The sequence below is a fragment of the Vanellus vanellus genome (assembly GCF_965231255.1).
Source record: "Vanellus vanellus genome assembly, chromosome: 1".
Classification (NCBI taxonomy): Eukaryota; Metazoa; Chordata; class Aves; order Charadriiformes; family Charadriidae; genus Vanellus; species Vanellus vanellus.
Genome location: NC_138905.1, coordinates 188,940,761 through 188,965,235, shown reverse-complemented (window position 1 = coordinate 188,965,235; position 24,475 = coordinate 188,940,761). Strand labels below are relative to the sequence as shown.

The 24,475-nt window shown below is 40.2% G+C and overlaps 1 protein-coding gene across 1 annotated transcript in view; it reads left to right on the top strand.

The window, feature by feature from the left end:
• ENOX1 (ecto-NOX disulfide-thiol exchanger 1) overlaps positions 1 to 24,475 on the top strand; it is a 142,819-nt gene that overhangs the window by 65,943 nt on the left and 52,401 nt on the right. Inside the window, exons 7-8 of the mRNA XM_082486950.1 lie at positions 6,273 to 6,379; positions 9,664 to 9,781. Of these exons, the coding sequence (XP_082343076.1) occupies positions 6,273 to 6,379; positions 9,664 to 9,781 (225 nt within the window). The remainder of the gene's footprint in view (positions 1 to 6,272; positions 6,380 to 9,663; positions 9,782 to 24,475) is intronic.

Below are 24,475 nucleotides of genomic sequence, written 5' to 3'. Positions count from 1 at the left end.
AGGAGTGTTCTTCCATTTCTAGAACTATGAATTGTTGACATACATACCTCAGGCAAGTCACTGTGCAGGTTTCAGTATAAATCCTGAAAATGGGGTGTTTTCAGTATCCCCATAATGCTCCATCTTTCACTCTTCCTCACTGAGTGTCTTAGCTGAACAAAGAAAGGGAGACAACATCTGCTGACACTGAGCTTCAATGTTTTTACAAGTCCAGGGGTTATGATTTGTGCTGGGGTGTAAGTATTTTTTTTTTGTCCTTCATCTATGTGGAAGTATCTGCTTATCACATTGTGAAAAAATATGTCTTCCTGCATCACTCAAGTGTAGACCACTGATAGTCATTCAACCTCTTAATAACCAACGTGTGCATGTTGACTAGGACCAGTCTGAGTCAGATGGAAGAGGACAGGGAATCAACCATCAACCCAGACAAACCTCTTGGTCTCAAACACTGTAAGCCCAGTCAAAGGGAAACGTGGAAATAATATAGCGTAATTTAGGGAGAGGACACAGATTTTTTTTCTCGTTCTTTCTAGTATTCAGGTGGTTGAGACAGGGTAGACAGAAGAGGAAAACGCTGGTCTTCTTCTGGTAAGCCTTGTAATGGCTCTCGGCACCACTGAGACCCCTGCATCAGGACACGTGTAGAAAAAGCAAGGCTGCTGGTAAAAGGTGACCCACTGCCTCTTACTGTAGGAGTAAATTAAGCTGAGCTAGGGCAGGCTGGTCCATATTGGTCAGCCATAAGAAATTTGATCCTCTGGGCCAGGTAGCATTTTCCCACAGAATGTGGGTACGGTTTAGGGTTTGGTGCAGGCCAAGTAGTTTCTCCAAAAGCATCTTGTCGGGGAGAGAGAAGGGTTGCCGCTGCAGGGAATCTCAGCGTGTCGTGTCAGTTGGTTTCAGGGAACAAGAATGGTCCCTGGCTGGTTTTGATCGCTAGTACAGATGTAGTTGTTGGCAGTAGGGCAAGTTGAGGAATGGCAGCCTTGCGAGCTGACTTTCCACACAGCAAAACGATTTGGGAGATAAAACACTGGAGGCACGATTCTCTTGGTCTGTTCAAAAAGGTGGAATTTGGGGATATAACAGAGAAGTCCTGTGCTTTTCTCCTTTATCATGCCATGTTTAAGACTATGTCTTAAGACTATGTCTTAAGGAACCTACAGCCACCCAGACAGCAAAGAGACCAAACTAGCTTCCTCTTCTCCGATGGATTGCAGTGACAATTTGCCTTTTTGATACCCATAGATTTTTTTCTGGTTTTGTGGTGTTTTGTTCTTTTTTTATTAAAACAAAAAACACAAAAAACCCAACAAAGAAACACAACCCCCCAAAGAAGCCAAAACAAAACAAGCTTGCCATTTATTTGTGGCAGATGAGTCGTTTTACACAGCTGTCGAAATCTGTGTCTTCATTATAGAAATCTGTAATGGCATTTGCTTACATATCCAGCTGATGACCAGCAGTATGCTTTACTTTAGGACGCATCCCTTGCATTATCTGCAGTCTTCTCCAGGGTGACTTTTCCAACTTTTATGTTTTCCTCCTCTACCAGTCAATGGCAATCGCATCTATTTCTCCCTCTGCGGCCCGTGGATTGGGTAACAGGGAGAGAGTGCAGGTTTTCAGCTGTAAATGTGTGAAAGGCAATTTTTTTTTCTGAAAGTAAACAGTACCATAACCAAAAGACTGAAGGTTTGGCCCAAATTAATTAACAAATACATATTTCTTTCATTACTCTGCAATCTGTCTACCATTTCTCTTACTGATGTCACATGCCATTTGCCTACATGCAATTTTGGCCTTGGACTTAATGCTAAGATCTATTTAGTACGGCACCAAATGCCTTTCAAGACTGTTGCCAAAAATATTCTTTTGCCTATCCAAAACTGACCTGGAGACTCCAATTCATTCACTTACAGCACCTAGCCTTGACTACTGTAATTCCTTGGTTTGCTGGGCTTGGAGCCAAATCAATTGGCAGACTCCAGCTTAGTCAGAATTCAACAACAAGGCTTCTGACCCAAACCACGCCAACTCTGTATCCTCCCTGTGCTATGAATCTATATTTGAAAAGCATGTTATACATTTACTGTAAGTTTCCTTTACACTGTAATTTTATGGGTGGCATTTTTCTTTTACCCTGCATGTCAACTGTCGCACTCTTACAGAATTTTTCTGAGCTAAATTGCCATATATTCTACTCTTGCACTTACAGTAATTTAGTGCAAAACCATTTTCATCCTGTACCCCTAATTGGTGGAATTTGGAGTGAAATTCTACGTGAAATCTGATTATTTTATCTGCCAGCAAAGACTTAGGTTTTTATTTTAACACATTGTGTTTCAGTTTCTATTTTGTTTCTTTTTTGTACTGTAAGGCATTATAAAACATTTGGTTGCTGATGTTCTTGATTATTGCATACAAGAAATGAAAAATAATCATGTATGCATGGCAGCTGATAACGTAATAAGCAAAGGAAAAATGAGTACTTCCTGTCTCCTGAACCCAAGGAGAAATTTCAGCCTTCACTCAATCACGTATTTAAAATAGCCTGCTTGATAAATGTAACGGAGGGTAAAAGTGTTCTCCCTACCTCTTAATCTACAGATGAGACTATACTGTGATTCTCATTTATTTCTGTTCTCTGCTAGTATCATTTTCAAATATCCTGTGTCAAATATTCGCTTGCCCTCGAGTGAATTCTAGTTTTCCTTTTAATCCAATCTTGTATGCAACTTCTACAGGCATCGTTTAAGGGATTTTTGTTGTTGTTGTTCCTAGCTTTTCTTGGTTGTTTTTACGTTTATACTTGATAACAATACCCTATTCTGGTAGGATGCTTTATGGCAACAGAAACTGAGATTTAAACTTTCGTTTAATATGCTCTCTATGAGCTGGCACCTCTAATAAAGTGTATTGCAGTTACACTGCATTTGTGAAACACTGACACTTGCATATCACTCTAGGCTTAGTTGTTTGGGTCTTTTTAGTTATTTATAACTGAGCAGAAAAACAATTAGATAATAATCCTTTGTCTGAAACGTGCCACATAAATTACCAGCCCCAGAATAAGTTGTTAGGAAAGATACGATTATTTACATCCTGTGAGTTATACTGACAGGAAAAACAATGATGTGGTATGGACCCTTCCAGAACAATATGGGGTTTTAAACCCTAATTTAATAAGGAAACAGCTTTGCATATGGTGAATGAAACTTACCAACAGATGTTTGACAATGAATATTTCATGTTACTTAGTAATTCTACTTACCAGTCACACAGTTGACAGTACAGTGCATCCTAGAGTTCAAGGTGCCTTGGAGAGATAGGTATGATCTGTTACTTCATTCTGGAAATATCTTTCTGGAGGTCAGGAAATAGTCTGAAAACCACGGTCAGCAGCGAGACCGGGAACAACTCTTTCACTCAGATTCTGCAGATATCAGCCCAAAATCTGGGGCCTCTCCTTGGCTAAATCTTGCCCAGACAAGGAGGAAAAGTGAGTTAACTGGAGAGTTTCTCAGCTAATATAAACTCCCCTGACCCCCCCTTAGGGATAAATCTACCATCCGTATGGACTGTGTGCTGCTGGATCACTTACCCATACAAATTTGATCCTCATCAGGCGTGGGTACATTATGTCTTGTCTTCCAGTTACGCAGAGCACAGGAGTTATGCCAGCTTTAGGCTCCTGGGGTGTCTGTGGGAGAACAAATTAATCTTGATGCAACATGAATTAACCTATGAACAAATGTGAACTGGCAGAACAGGTTTATATTGGATTGCCATCTCATAACACAAGAACGCAGGATTTTGATGAAATACAAAGAGATGTGAAGCCACCTTCCTCTACTGCCAAACCCTGGCCTTGGCTGCTCTTTAGCTCTAATGTAATGCTTGGAGACCTTTTAGGTTGGGTCTTACCTGGGAGTGTTGGTAACACTTCATAGCCTAGTTTGCTATGTATATCGAAATTGCTGTACGTGCATTCTTTGAATACAGAGTAGGGGGATGTTGGTCTTGGATATGTACTAATTTCATATTCTTCTCTACATTTCCTGTTTTTATTATCCCTAGCTGCCTATTGCACAAAGTTTCTTTAAATGCCCTGAATTCGAGCATCTAGTATTTATAGTATCCTACCTCCTTCAGTTTTTTTAATGCCTGAAAGTTAGGTAAGTGAAAGGGATCCTTTCTCTGCTCACTTTGTCTACTGCAGTTATGCAAGAAAAACTCTTTGACATCTTCCTAGCTTGTGTTTCCATTGAGGAGAGTTTCTGAAATGATCAGATAATGACTTTTGATAAATCTTAGCACCTGTTCACAGAAAGGAAATTAAACACTTTAAAGTTCAAATGTTTTTCAAAATTCAGATGATCTTATTAATACCTATTAGTGGAAAATGGCAAACCAGCTCTTCCTCATATCTTTGTGAATCTTTTCTACTTGAATTTCCACTTGCAAACTAAAAACAGATTGTTAATTAAGCAAGATTTTCTGAGCACCTGGGTCACCAACACAACGTTATTAATTAAATTCTAGCCTCAGTTTCTATACACATAATAATAGAGTGCTTTAGCATTTTCATTCTTTTCAGTTAATTGAATAAATATACACAGCATAACTTCCTTGGCACATCTACCCTTCACTCTGAGCAAGTTCTAATAGGCTGAAATTATCACATAAACTTGAATGGATCACAAATGGATCGGATCATCCCAGTAGTTTTGAGGTACCTTCTGATATAAACTACATGTAAGTATTAATTTTAAAAGACTACATTTATTTTCTATGGCTTTAGAAGTTAATTAACCAGCCCTGACGATCGTAAAGAAAAACTTCCATATGTGATTCAAAATGTCGTAGTCTTCCTGAATCTGAAAGCAGCCTGCAACAGCGGTAAAAAAAAAAAAAAAAAAAAAAAAAAGACTAGAAGAAATGTGCTCCATTTCAAGCAAGTGGTGTTAACTTTCAGATCTAGAGGTGAAAGATACATAACTGACTTACTGGGTGGGCTCACCGCTTTAGGAAAGATAGTTTGTTATGTATAATAAGATCCTCCACATCTGTTACTTGAGCGGAGGAGGAGAGCAGCAATTGATCAACTCGATGAGACACCAGATCAGAGGGCATTACAGCACTCCTGCCACCATTTCTCAATGAAAGAGGTGGGAGGGAGGAAGGTGCTGCAAGCTGCAGTTTTACAGAACAGTGGACATCATTTCAGCCCAGGAATCTAAAGAGAGAAATAGCCAAGAACCTTGTAAAGAGTTGAAGTGTTTTTCAGTTTGAATCCGTAAGTCAGGCACAGCTGCTCTCTCAGGAGCACAGCCCGGGTCATTTGTAGAAAATCCGCATTTCTTGGTGGTCTTGCAGTTGACGGGGATTAAAGCAATTTACATCTTGGTCAAATGATTTCTAGGCAGATCACTGTTGCGGAAGGACAACGTTGCTTATAACTGATGCGAAGAGAAAGAAAAGAGTGTTGGGAGAAAAGTTTCTGATTTAGGATGAACAAGTAGCTAAAAACTTAAGGATCTTAATTGCCCTAGGTCATTGACCTAAATGTTGATGTCTAGCTTCAGAACAAATTCATTAGAGTTGAATGAGGGAAGCCCATTTCACATCTCTTCTTCATCTTCTATGCACAAAAATGCGACTGTTCATGTACGTAAACATACAATAGGCTGTGGACACGGACAGAGTGATCTACCACAGGTGAGCCCGTTTATGTGAAATAAAAGAGAAGCAGCAGCTACAGAATGTGGCATTAATGTATGGTTCAGCCCCTCCCGTCTGCTGACAAAATTCCCACTACCAGACAGTCACCCTTCAAAGCAGAGCCTGCTTGTCTTTCACGCTTTCATTTGCACAGCCTCCTCGTCTGTAGGCAGCTGCCGCAGGGGAACATTGCGTCAGGTTTATGCCTTGAGTGTCGCTTCTGTAGTCGCACACCTATAGGCACACATGCAAAGGCACGTGGCTGCGCAGAGAGCTATAGCAGACATCACGGGGAAGCGGCTGCATGCGTGGTTTTTTGGTACATAGTTATAAGTTGTGTAGACTAAAGTTATGGAGACAGACTTGAAGGGAGACATCTCCAACATTGATAAAATGTAAGTACAAAAGACACATCATTGGATGGATATTGATGATGTTGTTTCAGTAATGACATCATCCATAGACTCCTAGTGTCTTTGCTTTGCTTCTCTATAGTGATCACAACATAAATTGCTTGTCTTGTTTGACTTCCTTGTTCACCAAAGTTGAGCAGATTGTCGCCGTTTTCAACGCTTCTACCAGACAAAAAGCTTGGGACCATTTCTCGAAAGCCCAGCGAAAGAACATAGACATTTGGCGAAAGCATTCTGAGGTTGGTGATTTTATTATTACTTTCTATCCATCATCTCACAGCTGGATTGACACAGAACGAGTGTGATTGTAGCTGGACAGAGTGTTTTCAGCAATATTTACGGCTATCGTTTTAGCTGTTAATCAACTGGCCATTATACAGTCTCATCTACAGTATGAATTGCTCCCATTGCTCTCATTATGATAATAGTCATTAAATAACACTGAGAGCAATGTGTTTTTATTTTTCGTGCAAAATTTGGGAAATCATTGGAGGATTATGTTTACTACCTAAAATAATGAACTGAAGTAGTGAAATTAGGAACAATATTTTCAGCTAAGGATAAAATTAAGAATTATTTCTGAAAAATATCTTTTTAGGAGTAATCGTGATCTGTTTTTAAAAGTATTCTGTAGCGCAGATTTTTTTTCTCGTTGTGCCATCATATGGTCATTATAAGATGACTTTGCTTGAAAATAAAATAGATAATTTCTCTCCTAAGTAATGACTTAAGCATATTAAGTCCTTCCCATTTGTTTTATGTTTACCTTTAAAAAAGTAGATGCATCACTTGTATTGATTCTAAATATTATGCTTGCACAGAAACCAGTATAAATGTAATCATACTACCACACAGAGTTAGCAATGTGGGACCATGCATGTGTGACTGTCATAAGCATGAGCAGAGGAAATGGGATTCTAACTCCCCTTGCTGCGAGTGGCAGCAAAGGAAGCAATAGACCTCATCCTGTGTTTTGGTCATCCAGCTTTCGTTTTTAATTCAGTATATACGCTATGAGCCTGTATTTTAAAAAGTAAGTACCGCTGTCTTTGTTTTCTTTCTTTCTTCTTCCTTTTTTTTTTTTTTAAAATATGAGTGACTTTTACATACACTTGGTTTATCTTTACGTAGTACAGTATGTTGATTGTTAGTATCACAGTCCTCTAAATGATTTTTCTCTGTCTCAGAATAAAAACTTTAGAAGGTAAGGTGCACTTATTTAATTATTTTGTAGTACACTTGTAAAATAAGTGTTGTACACTTAGTTTGAGAAACACTAAAGTGCTGTGATATAAATCATTTGGATAACATTTTAAGTGCCCATTAACTAGCGCTAAATTACAGTTGAATACCAATGGCACTAAATGTAACATCCACATGAATACCAAATGAATTCTTTATTATCAGTGCTATTATTATGGTGAATACCAAATGACTTCACAATAATGGGACACTTAAAATAAAATGTTGGCATAATTTATTGGTACAAACTGTATTTTGCATTTTGTTCACAAATATTTCATATAAGTAGTGAATAAAGCCTTTGTTCAATTGAAAGTTGGGAAGTTGGGGATTGATGTTTGTCTTATCTTTTAGAGAAATATGAAAATATGATTTGCTAGTAGCTTGTTTCAATTATATTAACACCATCCCTTCTTAAGCTAACTTTTTGTAAAGGGATGTGGTACGTCATTCATTTGCTGGCTTCTAAATCTTTAATAAACTGAAATGTGTAAGAGATGGATTTTCCAGAAATGTTAATTCACTGCTCTCTTTTTCAAATACTCGCCTTTTGTTTTTCTAAGAAGAGGACAACAAAAACAATTCAAAAACACACAAAGGCTCTCGCTGAACCAATATATTTTAGAAATGCCAGTTTTTCAGATGTGAAATATGATGGAAATGTACCAAATGGCATCTTTGATTTAAATAATTTTTTAACCATGACATTATGTGCTAATTTATTTAATTACCTTATCACTTCCCTGTATTTCTGAATTTAAGGAAGCTTTGCTAGAAACCCAAACCCAAAACAAACTTTCATACATGTAGACATTCTCCATGGAAGATTATTGGCTTTGCTGATAATGTAGATATTGATGCATTAAGGACATTTATTCCCTAAAGAGGGAGTAAATATAAGCAGATGTCTGGTCATGTATGCATTATACTTCCTCAGAAAAAAGTGCAGGTGGCCTTTTCCAATAAGGAATTAAGAAACGGATTGCTAATTTCTTCCCGAGGTGCCTCTGATTGCATGAGACACTGGTTTACAATTTACCTTTTTAATCACTTCTTTTTTTAATTTGAAAATATTCTCATGTAAAACGCCCACTAATTAGCCTCGTTGCCTTTGCTGGGATTAATGGACACATAGAAATTTATCAGAATATTTGAGATCTGCTGATGAACCAAGGGTATAGCTCAAGGGAAATGCCTTCCCTTTTTTTCATCCGGTTCCCTCTCTGACAGCTTATTGTTAATTGCACGGAGCGGTGCTCGGACTCCTCAATGCTGTCTCCTCCTTCCACGCGACTCTTCCTTGTTTCAAAGATTTCAAACCACCTCTGTGGGAATTAGGCTCTTTGTCGGCAGAAAAATTAGCTGTCTGCAGACTGAAAAGGCCTACACTAATCACAGTGCAGCATCCCCGTGTTACACCTGACAGGATTATTAGGACAAAATAGAGTCCTCTCAATCTTCTCAGCGCTGCCATTAAAAAGCCAGCCGCTACACCCGCGCCGGCTTTTCTACCCTGAACAAAGACCGTCTAGACTCCCACAGAGCCCGCCGGCCTGCTCGTCGGTTACCGAGTGACATGGCCGGGGGCTCCCTGCCTGCCCGCCCTTGCGGCCGTCACCCAGAGACCGGGCTGTCCGCGCTGGCACTCGTTTTGGATCAAGATGCAGAGATTTTCAGGCCAGCGTTGTTGGGCTGGGTGTTTTAAATCCCAGGCGATCTGGGCATGGGGACAGAGGGTGAGATTCCTTTGCCCAGCGTTTGGCGCCTACAACACAGAGCGCTCCACCGGCACTGGCTGCTCTCGGCTCCCTTTGCCATCGGCAGAGAGAACTGGGTGCTTTTAGGGTGTGGTTAATATGACTTTGTTTAATGGAGACAGCTACACTTGGCCGGGTGAATCCTACCCCAAGTGGCAGAGAGAACCAAGAATTATCTATACCTTAGGCAGGCAGACAATCTCTTTATCAGTCTGCTTTACACACAATTTTAAGCATTATCCCTGCTGTTAAAGCATCCTGCTATTTTTAGTAGAATTAAAGATCGCTCGATGTGGAGACTTGCTTTCTCCTGGTTTTCCGAGTGTTACCTTCTGTAAATGCCGTTCTTTCACAGGAACAATTCCCTGTGCTACTGTTCTTATAAATATTCATATACAAATAAATATGATTACAATGATAAATGATGTATAATTAAAATCAGAGCAGTATTAAAAACAGATACTAAATAATACATAATGACTTTATGGAAGTTAATACTGACAAAAGGTCATTTTGGGTTTTAGGAGCTCCGAAATGCTCACAGTGAACAGCTCATGGGAATCCGCCGAGAAGAGGAGATGGAAATGTCCGATGATGACAGTGGTGACAGTCCCAGTAAAAAGCTGAGAGTAGATGATTCAGGTAAAGCCAAATCCCTCTATAATGTCAAATGTACACATCTGTTGTTTTTTTAAAAGCAAGCAAAAAGTTACATATGCAAAGTGACATATTAATAGCTGATAGTATAAAACAGTATCGTATTTTAAACCCTCATAAAGTAGTTATTTGAATGATGCAAGCTGTCTGTAGGAGGTGTCTGTCACCTGCTGTGATCTATAACAATGAAAACGCTCCAGTTCTGCCCTTGGCTGGAAACTTTACATTTCTTCAGCGCTCTCTCTGCAGCCTTGCAGAACAGTATTGCATTCCGTGGTTGCAATAATGTCTTATTATGAGACCCGTAGGAGTTATGCTTTGGTCACCTAAGACTTAGCTTTCTTTTCAACAAATACAAAATAATGTGTAAGCTCTCTAACAAATATCCTATACCGTTTTAACTGTGTTTTGTGGAATTAACTTTTAAAGGTACATATTTCACAATATGGTACTGCACACTGCATTAATTTGACTCTTGTTAGATGGCTATCATGAAAGAAAGAACAATTGTAATATGTGGAAAGAAAAGCAACTTTTTCAGCCTTCTACAAATACCCACTCCAAGAGGTGGCTCAGAAGCTGCCTGAATTACTGACTGGTAGCATGATCTGGATGGATGGTTTGCTTGATTTCTTGACATAGGCTAATAAAGTTGCAAGTAGCTAATAAAGTCGTGAGTAGCGAACAAGGGTTTGCCTGTTTAGACGCTCCAGAAAGAAAACTTACAGAAGCTGAAGCCAAAGCATGACTGGGAACTGCCAGCCAGCAGTGAGCTTTAAGGAAGGTAGAGGAGGACGGAGTAATATAGAAAGAAACTGAGAGTCTGATGATAAGGATAATTTTGATCTAGGCCTTTCATAAAGGCACTATGTTAAGAAAGGAAATCATTTCATCCCTTCAATGGTTTCAAGTCCTTGTATGCCTGCACAAAAGTGTGGGTTCAAGCTTACACAGAGTAGAGTTCTTGGGCTCCTCCTGTGACAAGATGCTGTGCGAGATCGAATGACTCCAGAGGTAAAGACTGAAGGAAGAAGTGTCATTCTAGCAAAGAAATATTTACTACAGCATCTCTCTTGAGGGGAGATTAAATGTTTTTTTCTAGGAAGAAAAATGGAACCATAAAACCTGTAAAGGGCAGCCTTAATTTTTGCTTGGCTAATTGTGTGGGTTTGAGTTTTCCAGACACCATTAGCAAATGTTTAGGGCTGAGACAGTGGGTGTCTGCAGACAAAGCACCGCTAGCAATCAGAGATTTTTATGAATGTCTAATCGTTTTACCTTAACTTTGTCCACTCTTATGGAGGGAAGTCATTAGAATTAACAAGAGGAAGGTAGAACCAGAAATACCCACAGTCTGCACTCGAGAGGAGGAGTAATGATGTTTTGAACTGTCATATTTATCAATTCAGCTAGGTTTACGTACGTGTGCTTAGGGCAGAGCCATGCCAGTCATTCTTTTTGTAACACCACAAATAGGAAAGCGTGTTTGGTTTTCTTCCATGAAAAGGGACAGTTCTAGCAAATGTTTTGATATCTGAGATTACTACAGCGTTCCATCCCAAACAACTTCAGTTTATCTGCATTGTTATAATGTAAGGACTTATAATGTGAGTCCCCTCAGTGATAACGGTAGCAAACCCAGTACTGCGTTGCATACTAAATCAAAATTTACTGATATTAATCCACTTGAGTACTTGTCCGTCATTGCCCATTGTACCATTCATCATCCTCTTGATCTTGGTGGACTTAATCAAACCTACTGGATACGTAAAGGCATCCACTTCTAAAATTAATTTTATAGCTTTCTTCTTCCAACATTACACTCTCAGCTTAAGCAAGTGGATTTAATTCAACATAAGAAGGACATGGATCTGTTGGATCAAGTCCAGAGGAGGGCCAAAAAGATGATGAGCGGGCTGGAGCACCTCTCCTGTGAGGACAGGCTGAGAGAGTTGGGGTTGTTCAGCCTGGAGGAGAGGAGGTTCTGGGGACACCTTATAGCAGCCTTCCGGTACTTAAAGGGGGCCTACAGGAAAGATGGGGTGGGATTTTTTGTCAGGGAGTTAGGTGTTAGGACGTGGGGTAACAGTTTTAAACTGAAAGATGGGAGATTTAGATTAGATATTAGGAAGAAATATTTAGATTTAAATTTTGATTACATATTAAGAAGAAATTATTTACTGTGAGGGTGGTGAGACACTGGAACAGTTTGCCCAGGGAAGTTGTGGAGGCCCCATCTCTGGAAGCGTTCAAAGCCAAGTTGGATGGGACTTTGAGAAACCTAGTCAGGTGGAAGGTGTCCCTGCCCATGGCAGGGGGTTGGAACTAGATAATCTTTAAGGTCCCTTCCAACTCTAACCATTCTATGATTCTATGATTCTTCTGTCATTGACAATAGAGGGAACTTGGAGTTAAATAAAAAAAATTGTTTGGTATAAAGCATTGGTAAATGAAAAGAAAGTGAGAGAAGGAGATTTATTTTTTCATTTTTATGTACAGAGAAGTGATTCTCTCTTCTTTTAGCATTTTTTTAAATTACTATTTGTGTTAGCCACATTCTCTTTTTCTTTTTTTTTTTTTTTTTTTTGAGTATGTCATTCCAGAACTACCTCTTTATCTCACTGGAGTGTCTATTTGTAATCACAGTAACCTCTGTTCTACAAAGAATGTCTTTTAAAGAATCTTTTATCACAAAGAAACAATTCTGCACAGTAAGAAAACACTGGCACTTTCTTTATTTTTAACCCCTTTTCTTAAAATGTTTGTCTAAATGTTTAACCATGAGAAGGGCAAGGTTTGAACAACACAAAGAAGATATTGTGCCTCTTCAATTCAAGGACAGCATGCACGCATAAAGGCTTAAAAGTCTAAATCTGAAAGTGGCTGAAGCAACAAGATATGATGAATTGGTTTGGATAGTTCCAGAGTTCTGTACTACTTGTCCTGCCATGCCAACAATTTTCTTGAGAACATTATTTTTCCACCTGCCCTACTTGACAGTGGGAACAACAATCCTGAGAAGTTCCATTCTAAGTGACAGAGATTTCCCCCAGGTTCCAACACCTGTGTCAGGTCTTTTTTCACTAGTTCACCTAGTTAGATCACCTCTAGTACAAGAAGGCTCAATTAATTCAACAATTTAGAATGGTTCGTAAGACCTCATTTTGTCTTGGTAAAGTATATAGTTTCAGCAGTCTCCCAAATGTAATTTCTTCTGTTCAATCAAAGCCTTTTTCATTCAGAAATAACTCCACTTCGGTGAGCATGTAGGTAGTATGATGCTGAGCGTGTCACATTTCCTCACAGGTAGACTGGTTAGAATGAAAACTCTCCTCTAGGATATCTGAAGACAAAACTATTCATCACCCTGAAAAAAGAGGGTGAATTCAAGCCCCAATATTTGAAACCACAGTGCAACACATTTAAGCCCTGAGGCTATGCAAAAGGACTTCTGTGCCTGAATGCTTATCCAGACTTGCTGGTCGTCAGGTTTCAGAGGTACATAACGTTTTGCTAAGGCCCTTGTATGCAATAAGTTCTGGAGATTTAGGGTAGATGATGAAAAAGCTGTTAGTAAGAATGGTTTGCAAATGTTCATCAAGTTGTACTAGACCTTTTAGAGAGCAGTGTACAGGAAAGGGACCTGGGGGTCCTGGTGGACAGCAGGATGACCATGAGCCAGCACTGTGCCCTTGTGGCCAAGAAGGCCAATGGCATCCTGGGCTGTATTAGAAGGGGGGTGGTTAGCAGATCGAGAGAGGTCCTCCTTCCCCTCTACTCTGCCCTGGTGAGACCGCATCTGGAATATTGTGTCCAGTTCTGGGCCCCTCAGTTCAAGAAGGACAGAGAGCTGCTGGAGAGAGTCCAGCGTAGGGCAACTAAGATGATTAAGGGAGTGGAGCATCTCCCTTATGAGGAAAGACTGAGGGAGCTGGGACTCTTTAGTTTGGAGAAGAGGAGACTGAGGGGTGATCTTATTAGCGTTTATAAATATATAAAGGGGGAATGTCATGAGGATGGAGCCAGGCTCTTCTCAGTAGCAACCAATGATAGGACAAGGGGTAATGGATTCAAGCTGGAACACAAGAGGTTCCACTTAAATTTGAGAAGAAACTTCTTCTCACTGAGGGTGACAGAGCACTGGAACAGGCTGCCCAGGGAGGTTGTGGAGTCTCCTTCTCTGGAGACATTCAAAACTCGCCTGGACGCCTTCCTGTGCAACCTCATCTTGGTGTTCCTGCTCCGACAGGGGGATTGGACTAGATGATCTTTTGAGGTCCCTTCCAATCCCTAGCATACTGTGATACTGTGATACTGTGATACTAAGTCATGCAAGAGCTCAAGTCATGGTGTGTATTAGAAATCTACTAGTAGCTGTTTGTTTGGGAAGATTTGGGCTTGCTGCTTGTGACAATGCAGAACAGCTCCAGGGGGACTTGTTGCAAAGTGCGTCACTCCGTTCTTGACTCAGATCCTCTTCTTTCATCTGCCAGTTACTCTCTTCCGAGTTGTTTTTGTACTCAATTTACTGAAATCAGTGACTCAGTAGCAGAGCTGCAATAGAGAATGGGCACCGTTCATCTCCTGGACCTGTCTTCCACCCTCGAGTCCATGTTGCAGTGCTGGGGCACTGCCTCCTGTGCAAAGACCTTCTGCTCCTCCAGGTGTTTTATAGGTCATTCTCCCCAGGCTTAGTTAGTACCCTGCTCTATCGTGTGCAAGCTGAATTTTCAAGGAAAAGGAAGGTATCATGACTTGCTTGTTCTTTTGAAGAGCATCTCAAACTGCTGCCAGGTCCCCTGAGGAGCTCCCCCCAGGGAAACCAATAAGTTGGTTGAACTAGCATACATGCCTAGTTTATAAGAAATCCTCCTGGTCTCCCAGTCTAAAGGTTATTTGCATTACAGGGAAAGCTGGCAAAAGGCTGACCCGAGACTGAGTGAATCTCACCTGCAGGATCAGCTGTTCCTTTAGAACGATGTTGGTTTTTTTTTTTCCAAAATTCAGCCTTTAAACAGTGAATTTTCTGCAATGGGGATTTTGGAGTTTGAAGGGGACAAGAGGATTGCTGAAGTAAAGCTGGGAGATTGCTAAGAAAAAAATAATAATGATGATTGGCAACTCAGTTAATACATTTGAAAGTCAAGGTGCAGCTACTGAAGCATTAGCTCGGGGAAAAAAAAAAAAGAGATTCAGCGCTGGAGTCTAGAGGATATACGAAAATCTTCAGAACGATCAGGATTTATGGATGCTTCATCTCCCACCTGCTGGCACCGGGAGTAAGGATCCACATGTAAAAGCCTCCAAAGTAATTTTAAGAATTAGTGAAGTGAAGCTGCGTGTTGTAGAAAAGAGCTGAAGTTTGGTTTATGCCTAGAAGGCACCTGTAATTTTATTTTAAGGGGAGGTGGGTTAATCTCTTCCTTTTGCAGTTCTCAACGACGTGCCATTAATTCTAGCAACTCCAACTTCAGTGAGAGACTGCGGCTGGCACCGCGGAAAAGAAAGATGCACAGTGCTCGCAGAGGGACACAGGAAGGATGGGTGCATGATTAAGGCTTTTGACTGGGATCCCAGAGCTCTGGGCCAAATCCCAGCTCTGCTACATACCCTCCACCTGGACTAATCAATGAATTTGTGTTATCTCAGTTCCCTACTATCAAACGGAGGCAACGATGCATCCCTTCATTCGTCCACAGCCTGTCCTGTCCCCGTGGATGATAAGCACCTCGGTATGGGGCTCCTCCAGCTCAGCAGACTTGCAATAGCCCACTCATTGGGCCCCTGGAGCATTTCACCAGCTGCATACTGCCTGTGACGAAGTAACTTAATAACATCTTGGGGAGGGCACGCAAATAATAATTTGCAAGTTATGTCGTGTAAGCCCGGTTTGAACACGTAAGATTGGTGCTGCCTTCCAAGTCGGGACAGACATCCTCTACGGCACGATTTTCAAACATACCTAAAGTAGGTGCCAAATTTAAACATGGAAGCTCTTTCCGGCTTGAACAGTAGCCTTGCTCTTTAATGCTCTCCTGAACCGATCTGTCCCGTTTGCAGCATCAGCTAAGTCACTTGCCGTAGGAGACAGGCTGAATAGGGCGCAGTCCATCTCACAGAAGAGTGTGAGTCCTTGTGAAAGTCAACATTTGAAAATCGCACCCTGGTGCACGCAGCATAAAACAGGCTTTGTGATATTGTTCATAAGCCTATCTTGAAAGTTGCAAGCCTGGCAAGTCTTCAAGGAAAGCCTGAAACAACACCAAAGTGATCTGTGTGATGCTTATTCATCTTTTCTCCGCCATTCAATCCTCTTTTTGCTTTCTCTGAGGCTTGTGTGAATGCAGAGATGCACACGTGGAATGGAAACTGTGTTTTATAGCTGGATTAAACTGGTAGGAAAGCTTTATATAGCTTGTTGCAACTTTGAATAGAAATTGCTGAGCTCCAGCTGTGTGGAACCGAGCTTTGCTCTTCCTTTTCTTCCAACTGGCCCAGTGTCACGGCAGATCTCGTGTCAGATCTTCCTCTTCCTCCTCTTCTCCCTTCCTTTCTTGCAAGTCTAATCTTTTGGTGTTTATGGAAGATTTTGTTTTTTAAAAAAGGTCTGATTTATTTTTCTGTCATTATCTCTCCAACCCACAGCTTTTCGGCATCAGATTTTGTGAAAGTGATAGTGAGAGTTAACAAGCCCGTAATTTCCCTTTTTAAACACTTGTTGATAAAGATAATGTAAAATAACAAAATGTATTTACTTTAGAAATGAATGGGCTAGCATTCCGTTTTTCCTCAAATAAATCAATACCATTTCAAAGCCGTCAGCAGCTGGTGTCATAATCAGCCCTGCGGTAATAAACATATAAAGGCATATGAAGAGGAAAATAAACCCTGTTAACAGAAGCTACTAACCAGGTTTTATAAGCAATCTCGAGGAAAAGAACGTTTTTAAAATCTGAAGCTCTGAATTGTCACTGTACTGACACGGTTGCCTCTCTGGCCGGAGAAGACAGCTGAACGACCCTTTTGAGCTCTCTGAGTGGAGTAACTTCCCTTTGAATGGAAATGCTCTGGACACAGCAGACCATCAGCTTTCGCTCCCTGGGACCATCAGGGATGATCACTAGAAAGCAGCACAAGATGATTACTCCCTCTACGCTGGGAAAAGTCTGCTCTAGTGTCTTTCACAGCATGCCAGTTCGGAGCTGTTAGCATCAGGCAGACTGCAATTTTGTGCCGTAAAATGCATGCCATTTTTCCCCACAGCTTTTACAAAAATAGGCTGAAATTCAGGAAGCATGTAGGCAGGGGCCTAATTTTATACCCCTGGTTTTAAGTCCATTTGGCTCTAATAATGCTTGTTGTGCAGCTGAATTTAGCAGAAATGCCTTTGATGAATCAGGGCTGAAGGTAGCTGCCGAGCCTGTCGTCCCTGGGGAATAAAGACAGCCTTGTCCTGTCCCAGGTATTGGGACAGTTCATCTGGGTCATGCACAGCACATCGGCTTTGGGATGAAGGTCTGTGCCGGTCCTGTGGACACATCAATGAAGGGGTTAACCTAACTTTCAATTTTTAGAGGCAACAGACGCTTCAAAGGCATTTTCCTAATGTGGGGTTTAAGAGGATGTCCCGTTTACAACAAAACAAGTCTGTTGCGCTTTGATGCTTTTCAACTGCCAGAAATACTATTATCTAGATTACATTTTATCATGTTTTCTGGGTATTTCATACTGATAAGGTTTTATGCAGGATCATTACATATGAGAATAGATTTAATCCTGTTTTTAGTAAGCTTTAAGGACACTGAGGGATTATTTATGTAATAAGATGCAAAGTTGCTATGGAAAATGCTATAGCAACCTAACATCTTCACAAAACCAAGCAGCCACTTGTGACAGCAATCTAAATTTACATTTATTTTAGTGTCATTTTATTGACATTCTTAGTATCTCATTTTGACAGCATGTTAAAATATGTTTTGCGTTCATGCTAGAACAAAATTAACAGCATGTTGTTGGAATGAAGATGATGCTTATAATTTTTGGAGATAATTTTAGCATATTTCATTTTGTGTAAATAGCATTAAAATAGTAGTGAAAAGAAGTTTGCCTGCATTGCCTCTATTTGTAATAGAGCAAACAATGCATGTTGAAAGTAATATTTTACAAGTCAGTGAAAGCTAAACTGGTTTTATTTGCTTTATATCTGAATGAAAATATTTTTAAGAAAGGAATGATTTTGTTATTAGAATTTATTTCAAATCCTGTATCTTTTATTATAACTTTCCCAGTTCAGGATACAGGCTATAATTTTTCATTAGGTTTCATAAAGCAGGGCATCATTTCTGAATGTGTAGACTTGCAGTTTGTTAGGGAATTGCCCTATTTAAATGGGACTTCTCTAAAACATAGAATAACAGTACACATTGCCCTTAGGAGGTTAAATAAAAAGGGAAAGCAAAAACAAACACAAAGCGACAAAACAGTCTGAACTCGGTCCTGTGCTCATTGCAGTTAATAATGAAACTTGCATTGACTTCAATGGGAGCAGAAGCAAGCTCTGTATATTGATTTTCTCCATCCCCCTCCATTAAGAATCCTGAAGTGCGGCTGTAACATTGTTGAAGTGGGATGTTGGCAGCAAAATCAATAAAAGACAATATTAGAACATATGCTGTTTTCAGCTTCCTCACAATCTGATATAGCTGGTATTAGCATTCTTCTCCAAATTACACTTCATGCTTTCTATAAAGTGACCTTCCTTATAGTGCCCTCTCCAATATAAAGCTTTTGTGCTCTTACTCTCATATTTAGCCTTCAAGAGAATAAGCCCTATTTATGACAGTGAAGACGGCTGATTCTGAACAGAGCATAAAGAAGCTTCCTTCAAGAGTAACTTCAGCATAAACCCTATTTCTGACCTCCTATGCAAGATCATTTCTATTATTGTTCAAACTAAGCTCTTGGGTTTAGATTTTCTTAATTATGCTGCTCTTCATGCCCTGCTGGTTTTAGAAAACTTTTTCACCCCGGCACATTAGAGAAGCTTGCAGATATTGCTTGAGGTGGAGATTTAGGTACCTTCTTATCCACCCTTAAATCCAGGAAACATCAGCCATTGCTAAGGTGTCAGAGGAGATAAGGATCAGAAAGCAGAGACTTTTCCAATGTCAGCACAAGCTTCTAAACTCATAATTACAGGTTTGGGGAGCATCCTTATGTCATGAGAGATGCAAGGCTGGTTGAAGTTTCCAAAGCATTAAAAGCTTCCTTTTCAAAGCATGCAGCTTCTCATTCCGTGTGTGCCCAGCTGACTGGCAGTTTGTGATGTGGTTGCATGCCAGGAGTTACAAACCACCCAGCTGAGCTCGTGCTTGAAGCTGGATGGTGACAGAAATTCCCCAAACTACTACTAGTTGATGACGCAGGTTTACTTTGGTGAATGAATCTCAGATGCAGAGGTATTCATGGTGTCCTGTTCTTTGGTTTTGGCTTAAAGACCACCTCAAGAAAATAAGCGTTTTTCTTACTGATGACTCGTGTCCAGTATAGCATTTTTGTGACCAATATATTGAAGGTTTTGATTCATAAAGTTGAAAGCCAAGTGAATTCAATGCTACTTGGAGGTGAGTGATCTTCTTTTAGTCTCATTTGGGGTTAGATTCATGGCAGAGGGAAGAGAAAACAAAGAGAAGAGATCTTGAATGCGAAATGAATGACTGAAGAACTAGATACCATACCTAAACCATACAATTTTATTCCACTTCTCCACTCGTTCCAGCATATGACTTCTTGAACACCAGCATGTAGAAGTCTAAAGGAGGAAAAATTGTTTCTTCTGTCTTAAAAGTGGTTTGTTTTGTTGGGCTTTTTAAATTTTCTTCTTTTTTTTTTTCTCAATTTTTAATTGCCTTTAAATGGGCAAAGAGCTTGCAGTCCTTTTGTTTATTTATTCAGCCCTCCCCATATTTCAGGCACAGCAAGTTGCATCAAATGCAAGAGCTGTGCCAAGCACATCTTCACAGCGCTGGTATCCAGCGGTTGCTGAGCTGCTGCTACAACTGACAAGTGCCCACCACCCGTGTCAACCAGGGATCTCTCTGAAGAGATTTGGGTGGTTGCTAGTCCACAACACCACTGTCTTCATTGCTTCTTTGTCACGTGTCAGGTACAGACTGTCTTCCCTCTTAAATTTGTCTGGGCTCTGGAGACAAGTGAGCACTTTTAACAGTCGAGGAAGAACATGCTAAAAAGCAGTAGCTCTCTCCGTGTTGTTCTATTATCAGACAGTCATCTGTCTCATCATGTTTTGTTGATAGGTTTTGAGATGCCTGTGCAGTTAGACCTTGATCCCACAAGCTCCCGCCTGCTGCTCAGAGTCTTTGCACTCACCTGCTGCTCAACACCCACAGATAAAAAGTCCTATGCGGTGGCTTACCCAGAAAGTCTGGTACAAGGAGTATTTCACAGTTATGTCTTCAAAGTTACACATTTTTTTCCAATTCCAATAAATTGTTTCTGAAGAGACTGGAAGTACCACTAAGCCCTGTAGAACCCTGTCATCTGCAGGTTTGCAACACATCTTAGTTTTCAGTAGCTGAGAAAATACCTACTAAACACGTTAAATTGTGGAGAAACACAGTGGCTTCTATTTGCAGATACTGAGCATGCTGAAGGCAGGATGGAGGGGAGAAAAGAAGGTTTTGGTTTGCAGATACAGCTCTTCTGGACACCCTTCCACTCACATAAGGGATAAAGGGCTCAAGAAACGTCTCTGAACGTGAGAGTCAAGAAATTACAAGCTTCATATCATCATTTGCTTCTGCCTTCTAAAGGGGTAAAAACATATTCCCATATTTGAGATCCATTTTTCTCTAAGGTCAAAGTAACTGAGCAAATATTTCAGTATTATACACAATTTGAAAAGAAAAATTAGCTCAGCCCTCCAATCCAGTACAAGGTCAGAGACATAGCTAGATAAACACTCTCCTGCAATTTCAGGTGCAATAGAATTTTGTACAAAAGTGGTTTATCCTCACATTTATAGAAAGCACTTTACGTTTATGCACAAAATTTGCCTATTATAAATCAGAACAATTCAAAACACCACAGTCAGTTCAAACACTCAGATCAGCCCTTTCTTCCTTAATGAACGTGACAAATTGAAGCATTCACGTGCACACTGTCAAATTTGTTCCCAAGGAGCAAAGACAGTTTCTTCATATTTATAAGTCCTCCAGATTATTTTTTTGAAGTTGGCACAGTGGTGCTGGGCCTGAGTGCAATTCCTAGTTCGAATGCCAACAGTAGCAATGCAACTGTGCGTCTTGTAAATGCCAGTGTTTATTGTTTAAGCCTGAATAAAAAGATAGCAATTACTTCGACTCCCAAGAAGTAACCCACCTATACAGAGGTTTACTTATATACAATAATGTTTGAATATCCTAAGTAATTTATGTATCACATGTACACACGTATGTACAATCTATTTATGCAATATACGTAAGATTAACATAACATATATGAAACACTGAGCATTCATCAACATCTCTTGTGCTATGCAGAGTTCAAATGTCTGTACCCTCAGTTGCAAAGCACCATTAATACAAGCAGTGTTTTTCCATTACTGATGTGGGAGAGGGTCTTCAATGCCACTTGGCATCTCCCAAGAAACCAACACTTTTCTTACATGAGTAAAAATACCCCTTCCCCCTTGAGACTAAAGCCTCCTCTGTTCATTTTTAGTGTTACAGGAATACAGGTTGGTTTTTTTTTTAATATAATTTTTAATACTGGTTAGAGGGAAAAGTCACTTCTTTGCTGGCTTCTTTAAACCACAGTCTCTGTAAAAGTGTTGCAACAGTTTTATTTCTCAATTAGGGGAAAAAAAGCAGAACCTCTAAAAGAGATTCAGTACTTGATTAATTATATTTAACTAAGGCAGCAGTTACTAGTAAACATAAAGCATAAGTATCTGAAAAAATCATCTCATCACAAACCAAATACTCTAATAAGCAGTGAGAAGGAGTGATTTTTACTGAATCTTGAAAATATTGGAGAACCGCTACTATTTTGGGTCAAAGTTAGACCCCTCCATTTTCTTTCTTGCTTCCTACGCCCCTAGTTCAAGAGAAGAACCAAGCGGGAAAGGCGGCACAACCACCAACCCAACAGTCCACCCATCACAGTTGTCTGTGCAGACAACTCTCCCCTTCCCTTATGCATAGAATCATAGAATCATAGAATCAGTGAGGTTGGAAGGGACCTTTAAGATCATCAAGTCCAACCATTAACCTACCCTGATAAAAACACCACCACTCCTAAACCATGTCCCTAAGCACCTCGTCTACCCTTTTCTTAAACACCTCCAGGGATGGTGAATCCACCACCTCTCTGGGCAGCTTATTCCAATGTTTAATAACCCTTTCAGTGAAAAAATGCTTCCTAACATCTAATCTAAACCTGCCCTGACATAACTTGAACCCATTTCCTCTTGTCCTATCACTTGTCGCCAGGGAGAAGAGGTCAGCTCCCATCTCTCTAAAACCTCCTTTCAGGTAGTTGTAGAGGGTGATAAGGTCTCCCCTCAGCCTCCTCTTCTCCAGGCTAAACAACCCCAGATCCCTCAGTCGTTCCTCATAAGGTTTGTCCTCCATCTGTCCTGGCATAAGCCAGTTCAGATGGGCTTGGTACCTATCATGGGTGGTGGTAGAAGAAATGCAAGCCAAAAAGGAGAGGAAAAAAGGGCCCTTTGCTTTAAAGAGATGACCTGGAGAAACTAGTCTCAACGGAGCGGATTAACTAGCAACTGTCAAAATATCATTTACGAGCTATGTAGATTCCTGTTCTCCAAAGAGATGCTGTCAAGTAAAATAGACCTAAAATGTGACAGCCTTTGATATTATTGTAACAAGGTGGTCTCTCCCAAATTCGAAATATGCATTTCAGTAATGTGATGTGACATCTTTGTAGGAAAAGTCCAAAACACTTAGTGCTGCAATTTACCTGGGACAGAACTGGGTAAGAGAGGACTGGAGAACGTACTGCAAGATAAGTATGAGTGAGGAAAGAGAGAAACATCTGGAAATGTCAGGCAAGTGGGAATTACAAATGAAGGAAGAGGCAGACTCATGCGTTGGGAGCTGAAGGAGGAAACGACCTGAACAGAACAAGAACAGAGGAAAAAGAGAGGAAGGTATGAAGAGAGGGGTAGAAAGACTGGCTTACAGTGGCAGAGTAGCCTTCTGTCTCTTAAGCCCTTTAAAGAAAGCTGGTTCACTGTTCACGTGGGTTTTCTGCAGCCAGGAGGTCTAGATCAATGATCCCAAACTGAGCTCCTGAGCCAATGTTCACTTGTAAGACTGTAGTAAGTAGCCTGCATCCTATTCCTAGGACTGGCTAAACCAGTGAGATTAAATTGCCTTGTTAGTTGTTTTAATTAAAAGTCAGAGTTAGTGAGAGGGCGGTGAAAATACAGCGAGCCGATACTGATCCACAGTCTAGAAAGTCTGGAAGCCACTAGTCCAGAAACAACGCAGAGATTTTCAGTTAATGATCTCTCTAGGGCTTTAAATAAAATGTCAGATATCGTGAGACTCATCATAACACCACAGGAGTCGGCAGCGCTGCTCTCTGGGGCATTCTCAGTCCACTGCAGAGACAGTATTTGTGCGCCACTTTTTGTTATTAGGTCCAGCTGGACTGTAATCTGCCCTCCCTTTCCCTAGACCTTCTTTGCTATTTGCAAAGAGATATGCTTCATTACACAAGAAATAATAAGCCTTCATAAATTACTGGTGAGCCACAAGTGTAGTAAACCTGGGAAAGAACTATTGCTATTGCTGAAGTCTGCTAAGCAGGAAGAAGTTTTGGAAACTAAGAAAAACTCTCTTTGGAGAAAGGCTTTGGTTTCTCAAGTGTTACATCTGTCTGTACTGGATGGGATGGATAAAATTGCAGTTAAATGATGGTGCATCTTTTCTGTTTTCTTTCTTTCTTTCTTTCTTTTTTCTTCTTTTTTTTTTTTTTTTGGCAGCATCCTTCCATTTACTAATTGTTCGCCAGCAAGTTTTATGTGAATAGGAAGCCTGAAAATAATTCTCATGAGTATTCAATTTGAACATCTGGTGTCATCATGAATGTATCTGGTATAATGAGCTTCTCTGCATTGAACATAGGCTGCATGGTGGGGGAAGGACTTTGAAGCAACTGCACCTGAATAAAGCAGATTTTGTAAAAGAGTAAATCTCCCTCCCAGAGTGCAGGCTCGAACTCCCACTAACATTAATGACAATAACCCCTCCACATATGGGATAATTAGTGCCCTTAGAGTTTAAATTTGCAGGTACTGAGACATTCAAATGAAGTGTGCCTAACATTAGAAAAAAAAATGTGGAAATTACTTCATTGTTTGGTTACATTATGTCTGAAGAGGGAAATAAAAAACCGTTCTTGGCTAGGTTAGCTGGTAATTGCCCCAAATTATTTATTTTTATACCATTCTAATTCTGTTTTCGAAGTTTATTTAGGCTAGTTAGTGATCTGCTTTCAAGCTTTAACCAAAGGATATTTTTTTTAAAAAAAAGCCAAGTGACATAGTGTCTTTTTGTGGAAAACAATGGAAGAGGCATTTATTAAAGAATGCAGTATAGGAATAACATCGATTTTAAATGCTAATATTAG